Source organism: Erpetoichthys calabaricus, chromosome 4 (assembly GCF_900747795.2).
Source record: "Erpetoichthys calabaricus chromosome 4, fErpCal1.3, whole genome shotgun sequence".
Classification (NCBI taxonomy): Eukaryota; Metazoa; Chordata; class Cladistia; order Polypteriformes; family Polypteridae; genus Erpetoichthys; species Erpetoichthys calabaricus.
The window spans coordinates 40,589,505-40,608,929 of NC_041397.2; the positions used below are offsets into that span (position 1 = coordinate 40,589,505).

Consider the following 19,425-nt stretch of genomic DNA (forward strand, 5'->3'; position numbering starts at 1 on the left):
ACACTACAGGCACTTAATTGTATATATTGAAATATTGTATTATACATGGCAGCATATATTACATTGCAATAGCATACAAGAAAACAGATACACAAATACAGTTAATTGAAAGGAAAAATCTAAAAGATGTGAATGCAAAAGTAAATATCTCTAGTGGTTCTAAGATTTACAACATGTGCAATCACCCATCATCAATAAATGTGCATTTAAAATAAGAAAACAGATTGAGTGTGCAGCAACCTCTGAAGCAACTTACTAAACCAGATTCTACACTTGTTTGGCACTGGTAAAAGAAAATAGCCAAGAAAAGTAAACAGTAGTGCATATAGGTTGTTTCACTGTTTTCTTTTATATATTAAAAAAAAAACAAAAACCCACAGGCCACCTCATGTAGTGTGTGCAGCTTCCTCCATAAGAAATCATTTGTTATTTACATTAATTGCCAGCATTATCTTCTTCGAGGAGAAATCTTAAAGCTTCATGTTTTTCATGGCCATTCGGATTGTTCCCTAAAATGAGGGGAAAAAAAATCTGAGTGTGTGAAACAAGTTATTTTATTGAAATAAACAAACAAAGCAGCACAACTTGTATTTGGATAGATTAATAACATAGCTGTTCATCAAAAGTAACCAACAGTTACCTTTTTCTTTGTTTGGAATCAGGTTTGAAAATGATGATCCCTAAATGGAAACAGTTCACAGCTGAATTTTAACTGTAGGTTAGAATTCAGTCAGTGCCTGGATTTTAGAAGCCATTTACTACTTTGTTTTCAAGTTAAAGATTTTGACTTTGTGAATTTCATCAGCATGTTGTGAATGTTATAGGCACACAAACATGTGCAGCGTCTAGTGTTGTGCTCTGGCAGCTACTGTAGATCACACTCCAATTCTGGCCTGAGTGTACACAGATAACAGGAGAGACTTCCATAGCTATTTCCATAAAGGTCTGGCTATAGACAACTTGCCAGTGCCTTAACTTTTTTCAGCAAGGTAGTAATCTTTCCAAAATACAAGTTTGCATATATGTTCATTTATGCTATAATGAAAATTATACTCTATTAATGTTTATTTTGGAATTAAATTAGATCAACATCTGGGTTCAGCAGGCGCATGTACTAAGCTTCCATACAGGCTAAACTGTCCTGCTTGCCTACACATTGATTTTTCATTGGAGGTTATTTGTATTTTATGTCAAATAGTTACTAGCAGGTGTTGGACAGAACACTTTACGATACCACTGAACAATGGTGGTCATTAATAACTTTATCTTCAAAATTTCCAAAAAACATTTTATTAATGTCACCAGCAAGGAATTACTCATTGTCCTACTCTCTCCATTTCTTACCCTCACACAGGGAAGGCAGACTCGGCATGAATCCAGGGCCTCTGGGTAGGAATTAGAATACTTCTATATTTTCAGTAAAAGAAACTTGCCTGGCTCAGATGAGTAAGTGATTGGAATGCAACTTCAGTGATGAGCAGTTGAACAGAATGTGAGGCAGCTACTCAGTATGTTCTCCATTGTATGTTTGTATATCGCAAAGAGGAACCAGGAGTAAGGATCAACTTTCCTTAGCCTCTTCAAAAATAATGAGCTGTTTAGCCTTTTTTAATAAGAGGTCTGTTGAGCAACCATGGACCTGTGATAAATTAAAGTTTTTTACAACAGCCTCATTTGTGTTAGGAGTATTAGTTCCATTGCTGCTTTGAGGCTGGGACGCTGACTGTTCAAATCGCACCATTCAATAAGCCATCTAGGCCTGCCTCATCTTGTCGCTTTCATTGGATCAGAGACAAATGTATTCAGTGACACAGGACAAAAACAAAACATTGAAGAAAATTAAATGAAACATTTTTGGTTGACCATATGGCTTACTGTTAATCACTCGGAATTAGCAATACAGTCAGCATGCATGCTTCTGTTGTGCTACTGATTTAAGCTATCCCAAATATTCTTCACATTATGGGTTAAAAAATATATATAAAATTACTTTCCTATTTCTCACTATATATGACATTTTGCCAGTCTGTACAGAATTTCTTGATCTTTTCTGTCTGTCTGAGCTGTTTCCACACAAAGCTACCTGGTTTTACAAATGAAATGTGATTAAAAAAAATCCATGAAATTAAGTATTCTGTAAGTTTTTTTTCTCTCATAAAAATGGTCAAGCAGCTCTGAAAACTATCATTTATAATGTATATTACAAGTATAAGAAATGAGAACAATTTACTGTGAACATGCTAATAATTGAAATGGTGGCTTGAAATAGGAGCCATTGTCAGCAGATTGACAAAAGTGGGGATTGTTTGTTTTTCTTAGCTTCAGCGTGAATGTGTTCACCTCATTGGTCTTACTGAATAGATGTATTCGTTCACCTTTTGCTAAAATAATTAAGAATTGGATCAAAGACAAAACACAGATTTGGTAATGATCTTTTCATTCTAAATATTTACTTCAGCACTCAGATTTTTCTCTCTGTTTCTCTCATATATGTACACACACACACTACGCTACCTTATATACACACAAACATACACACTACGCTACCTATTTCTATATCTATGTATGAATTTCTATCAAAAGCATGAAAATTTCAGGGTAATTCATATGTTTTGAATGCAAGTGTATGTGCTCACATTTGTCTCTTTAAAAATATTTTTTCTTATAACAAGTAATTTAAAATGCAGTAGTTTTATTAGTGAACATAATTTATAGACTAGCAATTATTTTCTTTATTAATTTTTAGCAACCTTGAGCTCAATTTCAAATTGGAGCTGCACTCTTTTTATGCTTTATGCCATTCCTAAGTTACAGTTCCCAGTTTGTATTGCACCAAGAACATGGTATTAACTTGAAAACTGAAACTGCCATTAAGTTAGAAATTTGCTTACTTGTTTGATCAAAATTCAAAAGCTTAATGGTATGTGGTGATGAGAAAAAATGTGTTATATTGTATGGAAACAAATTCCTCATACAGTATACAGTGTAGGGATTCGTCTTGTGCAGTTATATTCACTAATAAACTTTGCTTTGACATACAGTATTTCAAAATGGAAGCGGATTAAAAAACAAACTGAAGTGGTCTTCAGCCCACACAATTAGGCCCCAAGATACATTTGTGATTCATATTTAGAGAAGCCCCGTACCTTCAAACAAAACTGAAGTGTCCACCTTATGTAAAATTTAGCTATTTCACCTTTGTGCTGAATAAGTTACATCCTCTGATTCAACCATCCCCTTCCAAGCAGTGACAAGAGACAGGCAAGTAGGAAAGAACTAGCAGTCCTGCCCCAAAGAAATCCCACACTGCCATCACCTTTGTAACCTATACAGCCCATTTGGGTTAATGAAAATGAAGTGCATTAAGTAACGTGCAATGAATTAAACCAAAAAAAAAGAACCTTTTCGGTAGCTGCTGCTAATCCGGCTGACCCTTTGTGGTCTCTCCTGTGCTCAAAGGAAATAATTTAAGTGAGAGAAATCTTTATTAAATGTCAAAAAACTGATTATCTTGTGCATCCATTCATTTTAATTGGCAACCATTTTAACATTTCCTCAGAGGCCTTTTGTGTCACATTTAATTTTCTTCTCTTACACAAAGCTAACAGTTTGCTATTTAATAGCAAAAGAAAAATGTACATTAGCAAACTATTTCAAATAAAATTTGCTACACTCTATAGATGCAAAACTCAGATATGTATATGTAGTAATTTACAGAATTAACCAAGCCAGATGTCTAAAAAGTTACACCATCCCCATGCCATACTTTTGTCTATAAAAATTAAAAGAGAAAATGCTATTTGTATCCTTCATATAGAAATGTATACATTGTGGTAAGAGCCTTTTGTAGGAAACAGAAAAAACTCAGTAACCAAGCTATGCATAACCACATTTCCACTTAAGATATTCCTACCTTTTTGGTACTTGATGTTTTAGGAGACTTTGTATCAGGGACCTTGGGGGATTTGAACTTGGCATTGCGAGGTGTTTTGTTGTTAGAAGAATTTGGAGACTTTCGTGTACTCTGCCTCATTTTATTGATGCCTCTCTGTAAAATACTGCTTCCCAGCTTCTTGGGTGTATTTATAATGCTGAATGACATGGACTGACGTCGATCCTAGAGTAAAATTAAACCAAAGAGAGACAGAGACCATTTAAGTGTAACGGTTCAAAAATTTAATGGCAGGCTGTGATTTTTTTCTTCTGAGTAGTCTTACTAATATTTTTCTTTTTTTAAACACAAATGCATACAAACATTGCATACCTTTATTGACAAATAACTACATTTATAAATATTGTTTGTAATAATTGTACATATATATGGCCAAAAATTGTATAAAGGTTATAAACTAGGATCCTAGAGATTTTCCAAAACAGGATTACCCAATTTCTAAGTGTGTTGAAATTCTGTTGGCATTTCTTTGGGGAGGCTGAAGTAACACCACATAGATACAGAAAGAGCATGCAAGCTTTATATGGGCAATGACCGGATGCAAGATTTTAAAACAATGGATCTGTGACACAGTGCTACCTCACTGCAACATACATTAAAAAGAATAAAATAAAGGAAAACTGTAACAAACAAATTCACAAAAAAACTTAATTCTAGCTAAACTACTGTAAAAAAGTGAAATTTTACAAAAGCTGCATAAAAAGAAACACTCAAACTGCTGAATGGAGAGCACATCTGTAACTCCATTGTAGGCAGAAATTAAGTTTCTAAGACTATTCTGGAGAGAGTGGACTGGGGAAGAAGATGAGGAAAGTAATTTTGGCATTGTGGTAGGTTGCTCACAAGGCTTCTAAAGGGTAGCAGGTGAACCTTACAACCCGTCAAGATTGTAAGTGGTCAGAAAGAGACTAGTGAAACCCATCACAGATCACAAATAGCAACTGAGATACCAGGAATGACTGAAGAAACCAAAAAGCCTATGATGTTTCTTGGATGTCTCATCCTTGTATAGGTCACTCAGAGCTCAAAGATTGTCAGGTAGACACAAGGCAACATGGTGAATTAGTGTTCCTAGAGTTGAAAGAGGCCTGATTCTAGGGCTTGGATCAAAACTATCCTCAGAATGTGTTTCAAGGACGAAAGAGAAGTAAAAAAAATACTGTATTAAAATTTGTAGCACTGCCAATTAACCAAGTTTAAAAGGAATTTTTCACATCTTGAGTTCCTTAACAGTTGTTAGAAGCTATAAAAAGCACTGCCCTTTAATACTATAGTATATAATGGTGGGCATCTAGATGATTTTAGATTAGTGTGGCCAAGTAGGATCAGGGTAATAGACAAATACACAGTCTGGAAATAAGCCCTGAAGAGAGAAGGATAGGATAGAAAATAACGTATACCTGTGCTTTAGGTGCGACATTTTGAGAATTTGCCATGGTATACCGTCTGTCATTCTTATCCTTGGGGGTCATTGGTCTTGGGAAACAGCTTGCTATTTTCTTGGACTGAAAGTCAACACACAAGAACAATAAATAATTACATTAGCTCTCGGAGAAATGTTTTATACACAATATTGAATGTTTTACGTAGATGCAGTACTGGCTTTGCTTTAAAATTATTTTATTTGTATTAACAGTAAAAATAATGATATGCGCAAAAAGATTATACATTTAGTGATGTCACAAGCCTGTACTGAACCTTTGTCCAGCTAGGAGAGAAGGAAGGGAGAAAATATACATAACTACATCATTTTTCCTTACAACAAAATTGAATCTAAAAACAATAATGAACAACAACATAGGTACTGGCAGTCAGCTCATGCAGCTCTAAATGAATGTGATTTTCCAATTATTAAAAACACATAGTAATACCTCAGGTGTTTCTGGTCCTTTGTGTGAATTCTCACATGTTCGTTTAAGATGCTGGCGGGTAGACACCCTGTTAGACTGGCTAGGACTACTGCGATTTACCAATAATGAGGAGGGCTGGTTAGCAGAACTTCGAGTTACAACTCCTTCGTGAACCACACTGGACAGCATTGACAGACGATGGGAGGTCACTCCCTTATTAATCTGACTGGGTAGGAGTGAGGCTCTTCGAATAGTTTCTGTGGGGTCACCCAGTTTGACTTCTTCATCAGAAATGGTGAATGGAATGCCAATACTAGGCTGGAAAATGAATAGGCACAGTAGAAGATTAAGCTGATCACTAAGTACAATAGTGCAAAACATGCAATAACAAAAAAACGCAAACATTTTCAAACCCACTTAGTATGTATGTATGTATGTACAAACAGTAGTATGCTGCCTGACTGACATATTCAGTATTTTAATATAACCAAGTACAGTACCAGCAAGGCACATTTTTGACACAAATTATCTTTAATACTCAAAGACACTGGCACTATTTAGGGCACTACACAAACAAATAAATAAATAAAACTTTATATTAACATAATAAGATGAATAATGCACTTTGTTCTGTACCTGAAATTGTGCCCTCTTCTTTAAGTGCCAGATTCATGATCCTCATATAGAGGAGGCTGACTGTGGTACCTGCAGAAAACTGCCTGCTATATACAATCGGGTTGTCTCTTCCAAACCTGTCTGTTAGTCAATTACAGGCTGTCATTTCCCTTCTCAACCACTTTCCAGTAAGTTTCCTTTTATTTCCCCTGCAATGCTTCACACAGTCGGCACAAGCTGTTTTATTGTCATGTCATTGTCATGTTTCTTTGATTCTATCAACCCATTCTTTTTCATTATACACTTACTGCTACTGGGACGTATCTAAAGGTATCATTTCAAATGTGTTATAATGTAGCTGCACTCAAGTATTGTGAATGCCACACCTCTACTAAATAAAAATTTTAATTAAAAATCCCTAATTATATAAAAAAAGATGCTAATGTAAAATTGGGTGGAAATGTGCCAGAAAAGACATTTATGGCATCTCACAGGTGCCGAGAACCTGGGTTTGATTGTCAGCTCTGTCTGAATAGAGTTTAAAAATTCTTTCCCAAGTCTGCCATTCACTCACCTTGTACCCATCATTTAGGCCTATTTTATTTAAGTCTCATTAAAAAGGAATTATACAACTTGACATGCATCATTTACTCTGTACCAATTGTTTTTCTGTAAAAATTACTGTGAAGCCCACGACTTATCCAGAAATGAATTTATTTTCCAAATTCATTAAAAGATAAAAAAGAATAAATAGGAAATGACTACATTCACAAACAATGGCAGCTATATCATGTTAGTTTTAGGATTATCATAGAGACTATCATTACAAAAATCCAGTGTGTTAACCTACAAGTTCTACATTACACTGTTTAAAGTATTTTCAATATTCTAATTTGAATTTACTTCAATTGAATTTGAAATTTATCTTGTAAATGTTTGGAAAAATTGAGGTTTATGAATGATGGAATAAAAACACTGAAAAAGTGTATACAGAACTGAGCTATAGAACTATGGCAGTTGTAAGTAAGGGTTTGCACAATTGGCTTATTACAACCTAAATAAGTCTACTTGTCAAGAATTTACAATTTCACTGTTCATCTTGCCACTCTAGCAATCCATTTATCTGTTGAATAACAGATGGAAATGTGCGTACAACCTGCATACTAATACCTCTGGATTTAAGTTTAAAGCTGATAAAGGGTCTGAAATAAAAGCTCAGTTTAGGTTAACATTTTGATAGAACCAAAAAAGTGAAAAGAATTTTAATTTTGTCAACTGTGCAGGTCCTTTTGATTTTAGATATTAAGGTTAAATGCAAGTCCTTAGATTAGAGAAGCATGTCTAAAGTAAACCATGTAAATTTTGCCAAATTAAAATCTGATAATATATAACAAACTGCTTATGGAAGAGGAAATACACACACACGCTGCAGTGATTCACAACTAACTCATGTACAGCAGTTGACGTAATGAAAAAGAAAGTCACAAATACCCTGGATTCCAGTGGGTAACTCGTTTTTAAGTGCGGAAGGCATGCTTGGTTTCGGGCTTGTAACTCTGCAATTCGCATCCAGTCATCAGTGTGCTCTGGCTCATTCTGGGACCCAACAAGAAAAGAGCTTGTACCTGCAAAACAAACACCCATGAACAGCCAATAATTAAAAAAGAAAAGTAAAACATTCCTTTACAAAACTTGAATGCATGAATCCTTCACATTTATAAATTAAACTAGTAATCTGCACGTATACATACAAAATACTTTTGATATTATATAGAAGAATTTAACAATGACAGGTAGAGTCTCAGCAGACCATTATTCAGATAGTACAATATGCACAGAACAATTTAAATCATATTAAGTTGGCAAAAAATGTCCACCCATTGAAAGAACTAAAGCAGAAGGGGGTATGGCACTACCTAACTTTCAGCTTTATTACCAAGTGGCAAATGCACAAGCTGTAAAGACCCAGAAATTGACACAAATTGATTAATTTTCCATTTCAGGGTTATAAGTGGCCAGAGCCTGTCCTGGAAATATTGCACACCAGGCAGGAACTAATCCTGGATGGGACATGTCCAAAATAATTTTTAAAATTTACAGGAACACAGTCCTGAGGGTAGAAATATTACTATTCAAAAAGTCTACCAAACCTTTTTTATGCTAACATTTTATTTTAAGTTACATTATGCTGCTACTCACTTAATCGATCCCTATTGCTAGTAGTACTGCTGGTAGAAGGACGATAGCCTGGCAAGCCAAGGAGCTTTTCATTTGTGGTAAGCTCATCAAGAGACTCTTGTGACATGCTGTATTGTGATGAGATGCGACGGTCAGTCTTGCTGTGGATTGTATTTTGTGATTTAGTCGATCGAAGACTATAGAAGGAAGAGTTTGCGCTTCCTGGCTCCCCACCAGGTGTCATCTCTTTCTGCAAGAGCAAAGTAAGAAAACATATGAATAATCCATTCAAAGCAACTATGATAAAGCAATACTGATACACAGAAATACTGTATGCTGTCATTAATTGCCAAAGGACGTAAAACAAAAAAAATACTTTTTAATATTTACAGAAAAATCATAAATTATAAAAAATAATGGCAGCTTATTATTGAATTTTGAATGTTTCTTTTACATGTTTCAGGTATCTGAATATAAATACAATAAAACTAAAAAAATAAACAACAAAAACTAATATATGCAGTATTTGAAACTAATAAAACATCATTTCTAAGTCAACACCAGAACGTAAACAAAATATCAAGTGTTAAAAAACAAAAAAGTAAATAATAAAAGTACAGTCCAGATATAGGATAATACACCGGCAACCCGGACAGAGATAAAATGATTTTATAAGATAAGATGAATATTTCAATAAGTTCTGACCTTAAAAAGATTTCCTTTTAAGAATGGAAAAGGGAGGCCAATACTAAGAAGTACTGAAAACTAAGTTACTAATGGAAAACAGTTTATTTGGGTCCACAAAAAGGTTACCAAAACTACAGGAGGCAAAAAGAATAGGTGAACTGGTGATTAATGATACAGGATGTTGCTAATGTCGTCAGATACAAGGCCCAATAAAGTTTCAACATTACCAATAGGAATTTTTTTAACACTTTATTAATTTTATTCAAATCAAATAACATTCCATACAAGCAAGTCAAGTTTAACAAAACTAGGTTCAAAACAAATCAACCCTCACCCATGAGAAAGGGAGCTAGGCCAGCAGAGTAAAACTTGAATAGTAAAAAATATGTAAATAAATAAATAAATAAATCAAAATAAATAGAATAAAAAAAAGAGGGGAGAGAATCCGCTTCCTCAATTTAAATGCTTATTTGAAAATGTTATTGAATAGATGCTGCAAAGTTTTGAAAAAGTTTTATATAGATCTAATAGGACTTTGTACTCAGCGGAGGGCACAGACAGCTAGCCAGTAAAAACAGAACACAAGTGTTAGATTCTGACTGATTTAAGTCCAAATGAAGACTCTGACAACATAGTTTGAAAGCATGTAAAGCTAACGTCAATGTCAGATTACATAAATTCTAATCATGGGGTATGTCAGATTAACCGACCGCAGTCGCCGATTGTGTCATCAGACCATATCAGTTTAAACAACTGAAAATTGCTACCTATGTCTTGGTTAGCGATTGTACACTGACTGTTCAGCACAGTCAAGCTGGCTTCTTTTTTTGACAGCCAACAGTGTGCTGCAGAGCCGTCACTGTTCAAAGGATTAAAAGCCACGGTGAGTTCAGCACCAGTATCTGGTCTATTTAGATTCCCCCCACCCCCAATTTGGTCATGGTACGTAAAATATGATACATGTTTTGTGGACCAGAGCAGATCAACATTACTGAGGCCTTCACCTTTCTTAATTTTCAGTTATTGTGTGATGGATGCAGGTTGTTGTTTATGTGTTGGTACATTTTGTGTCTTAATATTGTTTGGTTGCTAATTAAGGAAAAAAGAATTAAGGGGCCTGAGTCTTAAGATGTGCATCAATTAAAATTAAGGCGAAGAGTTAATTAGCAGCAAAATCTGTCACTAATTAAGGGTTAGAATGAAAACCTGCAGCCACAGTAGCACTTCAGAACTGGAGTTGGAGACCCCTGCTCTAAGCAGAGTAGTTTTACAGTTGGGTTGCACTTTCACTGTGAACTGAAATAAGCATAATGTGCTCAAGGACAATGGAAAGTATAGGCTATACAGAGACGACTAAAGACTATTTTTGTGGATACTTTTCTAAAGGAATAGAGAGTAAGATTTATGAAGTGCAGTGGAAATGGGTCCCAGCACACTAGAGGTGGGCCTCATTTAGATCAACTCATACATGGCTGAAGACGAGGACAAGGAAAAATTGTTAAATGATTCATGTGTAAAGGAAAGACAGAAAAATATACAACAATGAAAGACAAGCTTTAAAACTGGATGTTTTATCATATTCTTCAATGGGAGAATTAGTAGCTTACGATCAACAAAGTTCTCATTTAGCGTGTGTAATTCAATATGCCACATAATGAACACTCTTTTCTGTAACAATTTAAAACCCTTTGACAATTAAACATAATCTAAGGGTGCACAGTGAGGTCTGTATTTATATCTGCTTAACAATATGGTGGAACAAAAGTGTTACAGTTGTTCAAGTTATACCTTAATCATATTGTATACTCATTCAGATTAATCAATTTGAGCACAATGTTCAGCAAATATTAGCAAGTAACTGTGATTTATCCTTTATGTTTATACAAACAACATGGTGATTTTGCTATATTTCCTAATTCTATACAGAGATTCAAGTTTCGATATACACACATATAAAACTGTTTTATCTTGCATTGGGAATATAAGCTATATGAAAGCAAGGTTTCTTTTCATATTAAACATTCAGAGAGAGAATCTAAACAAAATTACAGCTGTGAACCTAGAAAAAAAAAAAAAAACAATATTTCGGACAATATGAGGTAGAGATGAATATGTGTCATATAGGAAGCTGTGTCACTTGGATGAAAGTTATATATTGTGTTTTAATTAAATGAAAAACGAATGTAGGTAGTTTTCTACACAGCTACGGTCTTGAGACACAGAAAAAAGCATAGTTTTCAGAAAGCACATCTTCTGCAAAATAAAACCACTATTTCATATACTAGAAACAGTGTGGATTGCCTCTTCAAGCATAAATCTGCCAAAGCATTTATCTATTATAAGCAATTGATTTTTATTTTCTTAAATCAACATTTGGTAGTTTCAGAAATGTCCATTTACCTTTGTGAGTGTGATGTTAATGATCTGTGTGGTGCGCCTTCGTGCAGAGCAGGTCTTCCTTGTAGAGTTAAGAGTAAGATCTTCCAGCGAATTGATACTGCTTTCTAGCTTAGACTCTGTACGGTTTGGAAGAGGAGTGAAGTATAGAGACTCCAAGGATGGAACCTTAGAAGAAACTTGTTTTTGAGCTATACGCTCAGAGGTTCTGATAGGAATAGGAGTCTCCATGGGCATTGCTGGCTTCCTACATAAAGAAATGTTCAGTTAAGAGAGTCAGGCAAGCCAAAGTGATATTAAAAAAGAGTAATAAACCTTACCAAGACCTAAAATGAAAAAAGGACTACAAAATATTGAGCAGTAAATGTATTATTTAATACATTGTATGGAATTCAAATAATCTGATGCAATGTCAGATTGCGGCATTAACATTTGATGTAGTTTACCTGGTGGAGTTCCAAAGGTCTTTTTCATCAAGGCTACACTCCAAGCTATCTTTGCTCACATCTCCTTCTTTCTCAGAAGAAGACAGCTCCCGACTTTTAAAGGGTTCCATAGCTAGTTGAGAGCGCCCTAACTCCCGCAGCTGCCGATCAGCATACTCAACCTGCAAAACATTCAGAGAACATTTTAAATTCAAAAATTGAACTTGCATCTTATCAAAAACCATTTAACAAATGCATCTGTCCATAGTTTTTACCTGTGCTTCAAGACTGCAGACCTTCATGGACAGATTTTTGGCATTCATTTGGGCCTGCTGCAGCTCAATTTCAAGTTGCTTGGTCTTTGTTTTTAGCTCAGTGTTCTCACGATGGTTGCTTTCCAAACTCATCTCCACAGACTTCATCTTCTCAGTCATTTCCTGCAGCTGTTGTTTCTTGGCATCATAGTACACCTTGGCTTTCTCTGCCTGAAACAGTATAAAACATTCACCAAAGTTATTATAAGCTGCTATATGATAACAAACGTTGTGTGGTGGGTTCGGCTGCATGCTGCACCAGTGCATGCTCACAACCTATATGATAACTGTTGTTGAGTTTTTATCATATATATTTATAGTGTACAAATCTTGATATACCTGTGTCTTGTAATGTTCCACAGTCTGTTCCTTTTGATTAAGCTGAAACTGAAGATCTGAGATTTGTTTTCTTTGTGTATGTACATCCTCAGTTTCTTGGATCTGAATATAATAAGCATTGAAACAAACTATTATTTCAACAGTGCAAATTATATACAAGAATGTACACAGATGGTAACCTTATAAAATACATCTATATGCCTGTATTATATTGATACAATGATGAAATATATTTTTGTTATAGGTTAAAGATCTGCCTCCTTCAAAGTTGAGAACCTGTTTTGTTATTTGTATAACAAAATATGGCATGTAAATGTTATAGAAAGAAAAAGGAACAAAAAAAATTAAACATACTTGTGCAATCGAGATATTAAAGCTTATGTGTCAGAAGGGAAAAAAAAAGTAAGCTGTACAACCTCATTTTCCTCTGAGTCATGTCAACTCATACAGTCACATAAATCTGAGAGGAAGCTTGCCAAGATATGAATGGGTACGAAAACAATTACAATTTTTTTTTTCTTAAACATAGTACAAAATGTGGAGTGTAATCCTGTCTCTCCTGAGAGAGAGTAACTATAGACATGTCCAGGTAGACCGGCACCTTGTCCACAAGCCCTTGGGATAGGACATATAAATGGAATGTACAGGTATATGGTATATAAACACACAGACACACACACACACACACTAATCTAGCATTGGTGTATTACTTAAACCTAACTGCAGAAGTGTTGTCGCATTATAATAACTTCAGTGGTGTGTAACTGCCATCTATAATAACTATGATGACACTCTCAAAGCACTCACTCAAGGGCGCCTTTCTCAACATGCCCAATCCAAGGCATTTAGTCACTTGTACTAATAAAATGCTTTATATTTTTCATTCAAATAGATGTAGTGTACAACCAACACTATAACCTAATAATTGGAACTATACATAGAAAAAAATTAACAAAACAAACAAACAGATAAGGTACTACTCTCATTGGAGCCCACTGATACTCAAAAAGAGGATGGTTTGGCTGCTGGGTTCTCAAATTCAGGTCCTGGGAAAACAGCATGTCTTGTTTAAAGCTGGTCATGAATGTATTTATTTACACAATTTACTGCTGTCCTCATTTTGCTAAAATATTAAGGACAGCACTACAAAATATTTAATGGAATCAGAGAAGATCAGTACTCCCTATGATGCTCTTTTTTATTTCCTCTATTTTTTTCAATTAAGTTTTCTTTTTATAAGTTATAGTTCCACTTATTCGTCTTTTCACTCAATTATATGCCATTTGGTATAGGATTACCAATAGTAATAATAATAATAATTCTTTGCATTTATATTATTGCTAAAGTATGTGACACACCATCTGTTGGAATGAAAAATGCAATGCACTGCAGGTGGTGCATTATAAATGTTAATGATTAATACATCCAAATAACTATATTTTTCTATACATCTCCATCCATCCATCCACACAGTTTTCCAACCCACCTATCCAGGGCATGGGTGCTGGGAAGTTGGAGTCCATACCAACTATCATCAGGCGCAAGGCAGAACAATACCTGAACAGGGTGCCAGTTCATGACAAGGCAAACACACACACACAAACTCCAAAACTTAATACAGTAGATCAAAAAAGAGAACCGCTCAAAAACACACACCTTAAGTTTGTGACGTGCATTCTTGAGTTCAGCTTCACGTTCTGACACTTTTTTAACAAGATCATCCACCTATTGAAAACACAGTATATTATAGTTTTCATCCTTCATTTCATTTCAAATATAATTTACGTGTACCTCTTGATATGTTCAAATATGTTCAGGAATCAATCAGAAGAATGAAAAAATAAGACTTACAGAAAAACTATAAAAGATATGTACTTACAAATGTTTGCATCCTGAACAACTGAATAAAAAGTAATTTTAAAATAAGGAGAATTTCTCCTTGGAAAAACTCAGTAAACAGTGTGAAGTAAATATTTAGTATTTTTTCCGGAAAGCCTTTCAAGTGTTTAAAAATTAATATAAACACAATTGAACCTCTTATGCAGAACCAGATCTTATTGTTTCTTGCACAACAAAATTGTCAAATATGAGTTAACATGTGTTAATACTGAACTTTAGAGGACAGCCTGAACAGTAACCATTAACCAATAATAATCTGTGCAATAATTCAGAAAGGTGTGACACACACATTAAAGATGTTCTTGGGCACAAGTAATGATTGACTGAAATTAACTTTTAATAGCCTTCCATCCCAAATTGTCCAGCATATTCCAGTTTCAAAATGCAAATGCTGAAGTTCTGACTTGTACCAAGGAGTATCATGAGAACAAGTACATATCTGCTTATCTTAGCTGCATTGCTCTGAAATATTCTCTTCAAAATCCTGCCACCTAAACAAATTCTGATGCCAACATCCTCACTATTCCAAAGGCTCATAACGCATCTCTCAGCCAAGGGTCTGTATCCCCTACTTTGTGGAAAGCAAATTCTACATTTTTTGTGGAGGCACTGTCAATTGCTAAAAAAAACACCTTTTCTCCCTCTTGCATTTTAATCATCTGTACCTGTAAGTACTGTATATTCTTTAAATTTGAATCCATAGCCTTCATTTTCTAATTACTACAAATTCATCTGCATGCTTGCAGACTCTTGAAAGTCTTTTTTACACTTTTGTCATGTATTAAATGATCTTGCATTTCATTTTATTGCTCTGAATTATATTCTTTACTTTCTGAAACACCTTGCATTGGTAATTCACTGTATAAAGCAGTAAATAAAATTTGAAAAACACACTAAAAATGTAAATATAAAATGATACCAACATTGAATAATATGTAAATGTAGGGAGTTAATTTACATATCTTACATTTAACTTCAGATTTCATTTTTAATTATTTTAGACAAGATTTAGGTGGAATTTAGAAAAACTTAAAGCATGCTTGCTGAAGGCTAACTTCTGGATCCAAGCAAAGCATCTTGATAAGGTTAGTATGCATGATTTCTGATAGGGTTTAAATTGTATTATAATATAAACACATGCAAATGTCATATTGCAGGGTAATGACTTAAACAGCCACAAAATATAGGCATAAAACCATCCAAGTTCCCTTTGTGGTGAATTAAAGAAAAACTACAAAAACAATACTGGCAATACTAATAAGCATTAGTAGTAAGCAGCAAGAGTGAAAAATGCAACAGAAGGTTACTTTTGCCATATTTCTCTCTTTACATATCTGTTACCTTTTGTGTTTCTGTATCCAGAAACTTCTGCATTCCCTCAACCTGTATCAACAAAGATGTGATTTTAGAAAAGGGTAATAAACAACTGCCCCATGTTTTTTTTTTTACATCCTCTAAATCAGAGTTCTCAGGTTTGGTCCTGAATGGATACAGGTTTTTGTTGCAACCCAGTTTCTTATTTAGAACCTAATTAAGTGTTGCTGAAGAAGCATGTTTATGCCTTGTTTCACATAACTTGTTTGATAACATTTCCAACTCTTTCATTGCCTCTTACAGTCTTAAATGGCTACATTCACCACAATAAGAAGCATGTTTGAGCCTCGAGAGGAGTTGTGGTATTGTATAAGAAAGTCGGGAGTGGCAGAGAAGTATGCAAGAGTGGTACATGATATGTACAAGGGAAGTGTGACAGTGGTGAGGCCTGCGGTAGGAGTAACAGGTGCATTCAAGTTGGAGGTGGTATTACATCAGGGATCGGCTCTGAGTCCTTTATTATTTGCAATGGTGATGGACAGGTTGACAGATGAGATTATACAGGAGTCCCCGTGGACTATGATGTTTGTTGATGATATTGCGATCTGTAGCGATAGTAGGGAGCAGGTTGAGGAGACCCTGGAGAGGTGGAGATATGCTCTAGAGAGGAGAGGAATGAAGGTCAGTAGGAACAAGACAGAATACATGTGTGTAAATGAGGGGGAGGTCAGTGCAATGGTGAGAATGCAGGGAGTAGAGTTGGCGAAGGTGGATGAGTTTAAATACTTGGGATCAACAGTAAAGAGTAATGGGGATTGTGGAAGAGAGGTGAAAAGAGAGTGCAGGCAGGGTGGAATGGGTGGAGAAGAGTGTCAGGAGTGATTTGTGTCATACTGTTATCAGCAAGAGTGAAAGGGAAGTTCTACAGCACGGTAGTGAGACCAGCTATGTTATATGGGTTGGAGACGGTGGCACTGACCAGAAAGCAGGAGACAAAGCTGGAGGTGGCAGAGTTAAAGATGCTAAGATTTGCACTGGGTGTGACGAGGATGGATAGGATTAGAAATGAGTACATTAGAGGGTCAGCTCAAGTTGGACGGTTGGGAGACAAAGTCAGAGAGGCGAGATTGCATTGGTTTGGACATGTGCAGAGGACAGATGAGGGGTATATTGGGAAAAGGATGCTAAGGATAGAGCTGCCAGGCAAAAGGAAAAGAGGAAGGCCTAAGCAAAGGTTTATGGACGTGGTGAGAGAGGATATGCAGGTGATGGGTGTAACGGAGCAAGATGCAGAGGACATAAAGATATGGAAAAAGATGATCTGCTGTAGCAACATCTAACGGGAGCAGCCAAAAGAAGTATTGGGCATGAACTATGTGTCTTAATTATTTATTTAAAAAGGAGAGAAGAAAAGAATTGAAAATTACTTCTGTGTTACAAATCATTTGGATAATACAGTATATTGCAGATTTTCCTTTCTGAGAATAACTTGCAGCACAAGAAAACATTAATAAGCCATACAATTAAACAAGTTCCGTCATTGACAAGGATTGGCTTCGATTTAAGCAACTGGGTTGCAACAAAACCTGCAGCCACTGTGGCCCTTCAGGACTGAACTTGAGCCCCCCTGTTCTAACTTGGAACTCACAAATTAGAATCCAAAGGCAGGGAAGTAAAATTCCACAAGCATTTGCTTCATTTTAAACGAATGACAAATTATGGAACAAATCTAAAGGAACTAGAGCTCAACAACTAATTGACATTATTGACAATAATCAATTATTAAAATAATTGGCAACGATCACCTTCATTGATTATTTGATTACGTCATTAGGCTTAATACGTTGTGGTGCACAATTGTGTCACTACTTCTCTCCATGGTAAACGCATTTGAAAAAAGGCCAACGTTAAGCAAGTGGCTGAAAAGACCGTGCAATCCAAGACTTTCAAGGTTTGGGACCACTTTTCTCTGAATGCAGAAAAAAAAAAAAAAAAAAAGGCTGTGAGTTGCAAAATGTGTAGGTCTGCCTTTGTATGGCACAAGAGCACATCGGAGATGCACAAACATTTGAACAGGAGGCATACCTTTACAGGCTCTGTGGAGGAGTAAGACCTGCCATCTTCCCAGTAAGTTATGTGATAGAGGTATATAAACACAATGTTTGCCAGGCTAGGCATGATGACATGACTTTCGATTTGAAACGAGGAATAATTCAAGTCATAGTCCAGCCCCCTACAGCTATTAAAACACTAGCACATGTGACAAAGTTTAACGACAAGCAACTAAAAATGTGTCTTTAGCCACTAGCTAGTACATATTCAGATTTTCACTTACCATATTTTTTTTTGGTTGCTAGTCACTCTGCTAAATTATAGTGCTGCATTACAAGCTTGTATTCACTTGTAACGTTATTGTATGTGTGAGTGCTTACAACAGATGGCTGCAAAGGACCTTAAGTAACAGTCCAAGCAGAAAACTTTTTTTCCAGTCTCTTGTGCAAAGGAAATCAGTAACTCAATGAGAGTGCAACAGTGAATGCAAAAATCACATCCACCGCTACTGAAAGGCGCATCTCTTATTCTGAGTCAACAGGTATGAGTGGGGTGGAAAAGCAAAAGATCCAGACTAGTTGGCTATCTGACTTCAACTGGATTTTATAAAGTCTGGAGGAAGACGCGATAATGTGCAAGTGCTGCTGCAGCAATCCTAGTTTAGCCGGTAAACAGATTTTGCGGCAGGATCACACACTTTCAAACGTGAAAATCTAACAGCACACTGCCGGTAGCAAATGACGTGCAGCAGGCTGCGACAGTGTGTTGGCTGAAACCAGATGGGGCGGAGGGGTGGCTCTGAGGCTAAGGATCTGTGCTGGTATCCTGAAGGTTGCCGGTTCGAATCCCCGTCACTGCCAAAAGAGTTCCTACTCTGCTGGGCCCTTAAGCAAGACCCTTAACCTGTAATTGCTCCAGGGGCGCTGTACATTGGCTGACCCTGTGCTCTGACCCCAAGGGGTATGCGAAAACTAACAAATTCCTAATACAAGAAATTGTATAAGGTGAAATAAAGAACCAAAAAAAAAAATGTGCCAAAGAATCTGCAGTGGTAAAAGGTATCCAGACACAAAAAAGACAAATGATGATGCAAAAATAAATTAACTTTCAGTTAAACTAAACTCGGCATATTACATGGCAAAGGAAGAACAGTTTCACACAAATGAAACCACTTGCTTTGCTGCAAAAGTGAAATAGACTGGACATTTCCCCAGCATATGACAACTGAATTCAAACTGCAGACTTAAAAACAAAATTACGGTGCAACAAATTCTTCTGTAGTTGAATATTGTGATGGTCAGATATTTACATCGTGCTTTGCTAATAAAACTTATCTTGCACAGAAACTGGAAAAAAAAAAAAAACTTACATGTTTAATTTTGAAGTGTGCATTTACTATGATT

General features: G+C 35.7%; 1 protein-coding gene across 3 annotated transcripts in view; it reads right to left on the bottom strand.

Moving 5' to 3' along the window:
- Positions 1–17: 17 nt before the first annotated feature.
- The window catches only part of numa1 (nuclear mitotic apparatus protein 1), a 44,022-nt gene continuing 24,614 nt past the window's right edge, over positions 18–19,425 (bottom strand). Inside the window, exons 15-27 of one of the 3 annotated variants that reach the window (XM_028799362.2) lie at positions 15,998–16,039; positions 14,414–14,482; positions 12,758–12,859; positions 12,380–12,589; positions 12,126–12,286; positions 11,683–11,926; positions 8,617–8,845; positions 7,909–8,042; positions 5,824–6,120; positions 5,353–5,457; positions 3,914–4,117; positions 3,402–3,447; positions 18–509 (exon numbers count right to left, since the gene is read on the bottom strand). In XM_028799362.2, the coding sequence (XP_028655195.2) occupies positions 436–509; positions 3,402–3,447; positions 3,914–4,117; positions 5,353–5,457; positions 5,824–6,120; positions 7,909–8,042; positions 8,617–8,845; positions 11,683–11,926; positions 12,126–12,286; positions 12,380–12,589; positions 12,758–12,859; positions 14,414–14,482; positions 15,998–16,039 (1,917 nt within the window). In that variant the 3' untranslated portion in view covers positions 18–435. The remainder of the gene's footprint in view (positions 510–3,401; positions 3,448–3,913; positions 4,118–5,352; positions 5,458–5,823; positions 6,121–7,908; positions 8,043–8,616; positions 8,846–11,682; positions 11,927–12,125; positions 12,287–12,379; positions 12,590–12,757; positions 12,860–14,413; positions 14,483–15,997; positions 16,040–19,425) is intronic. The other 2 variants (XM_051926524.1, XM_051926525.1) reach the window with 2 other exon arrangements.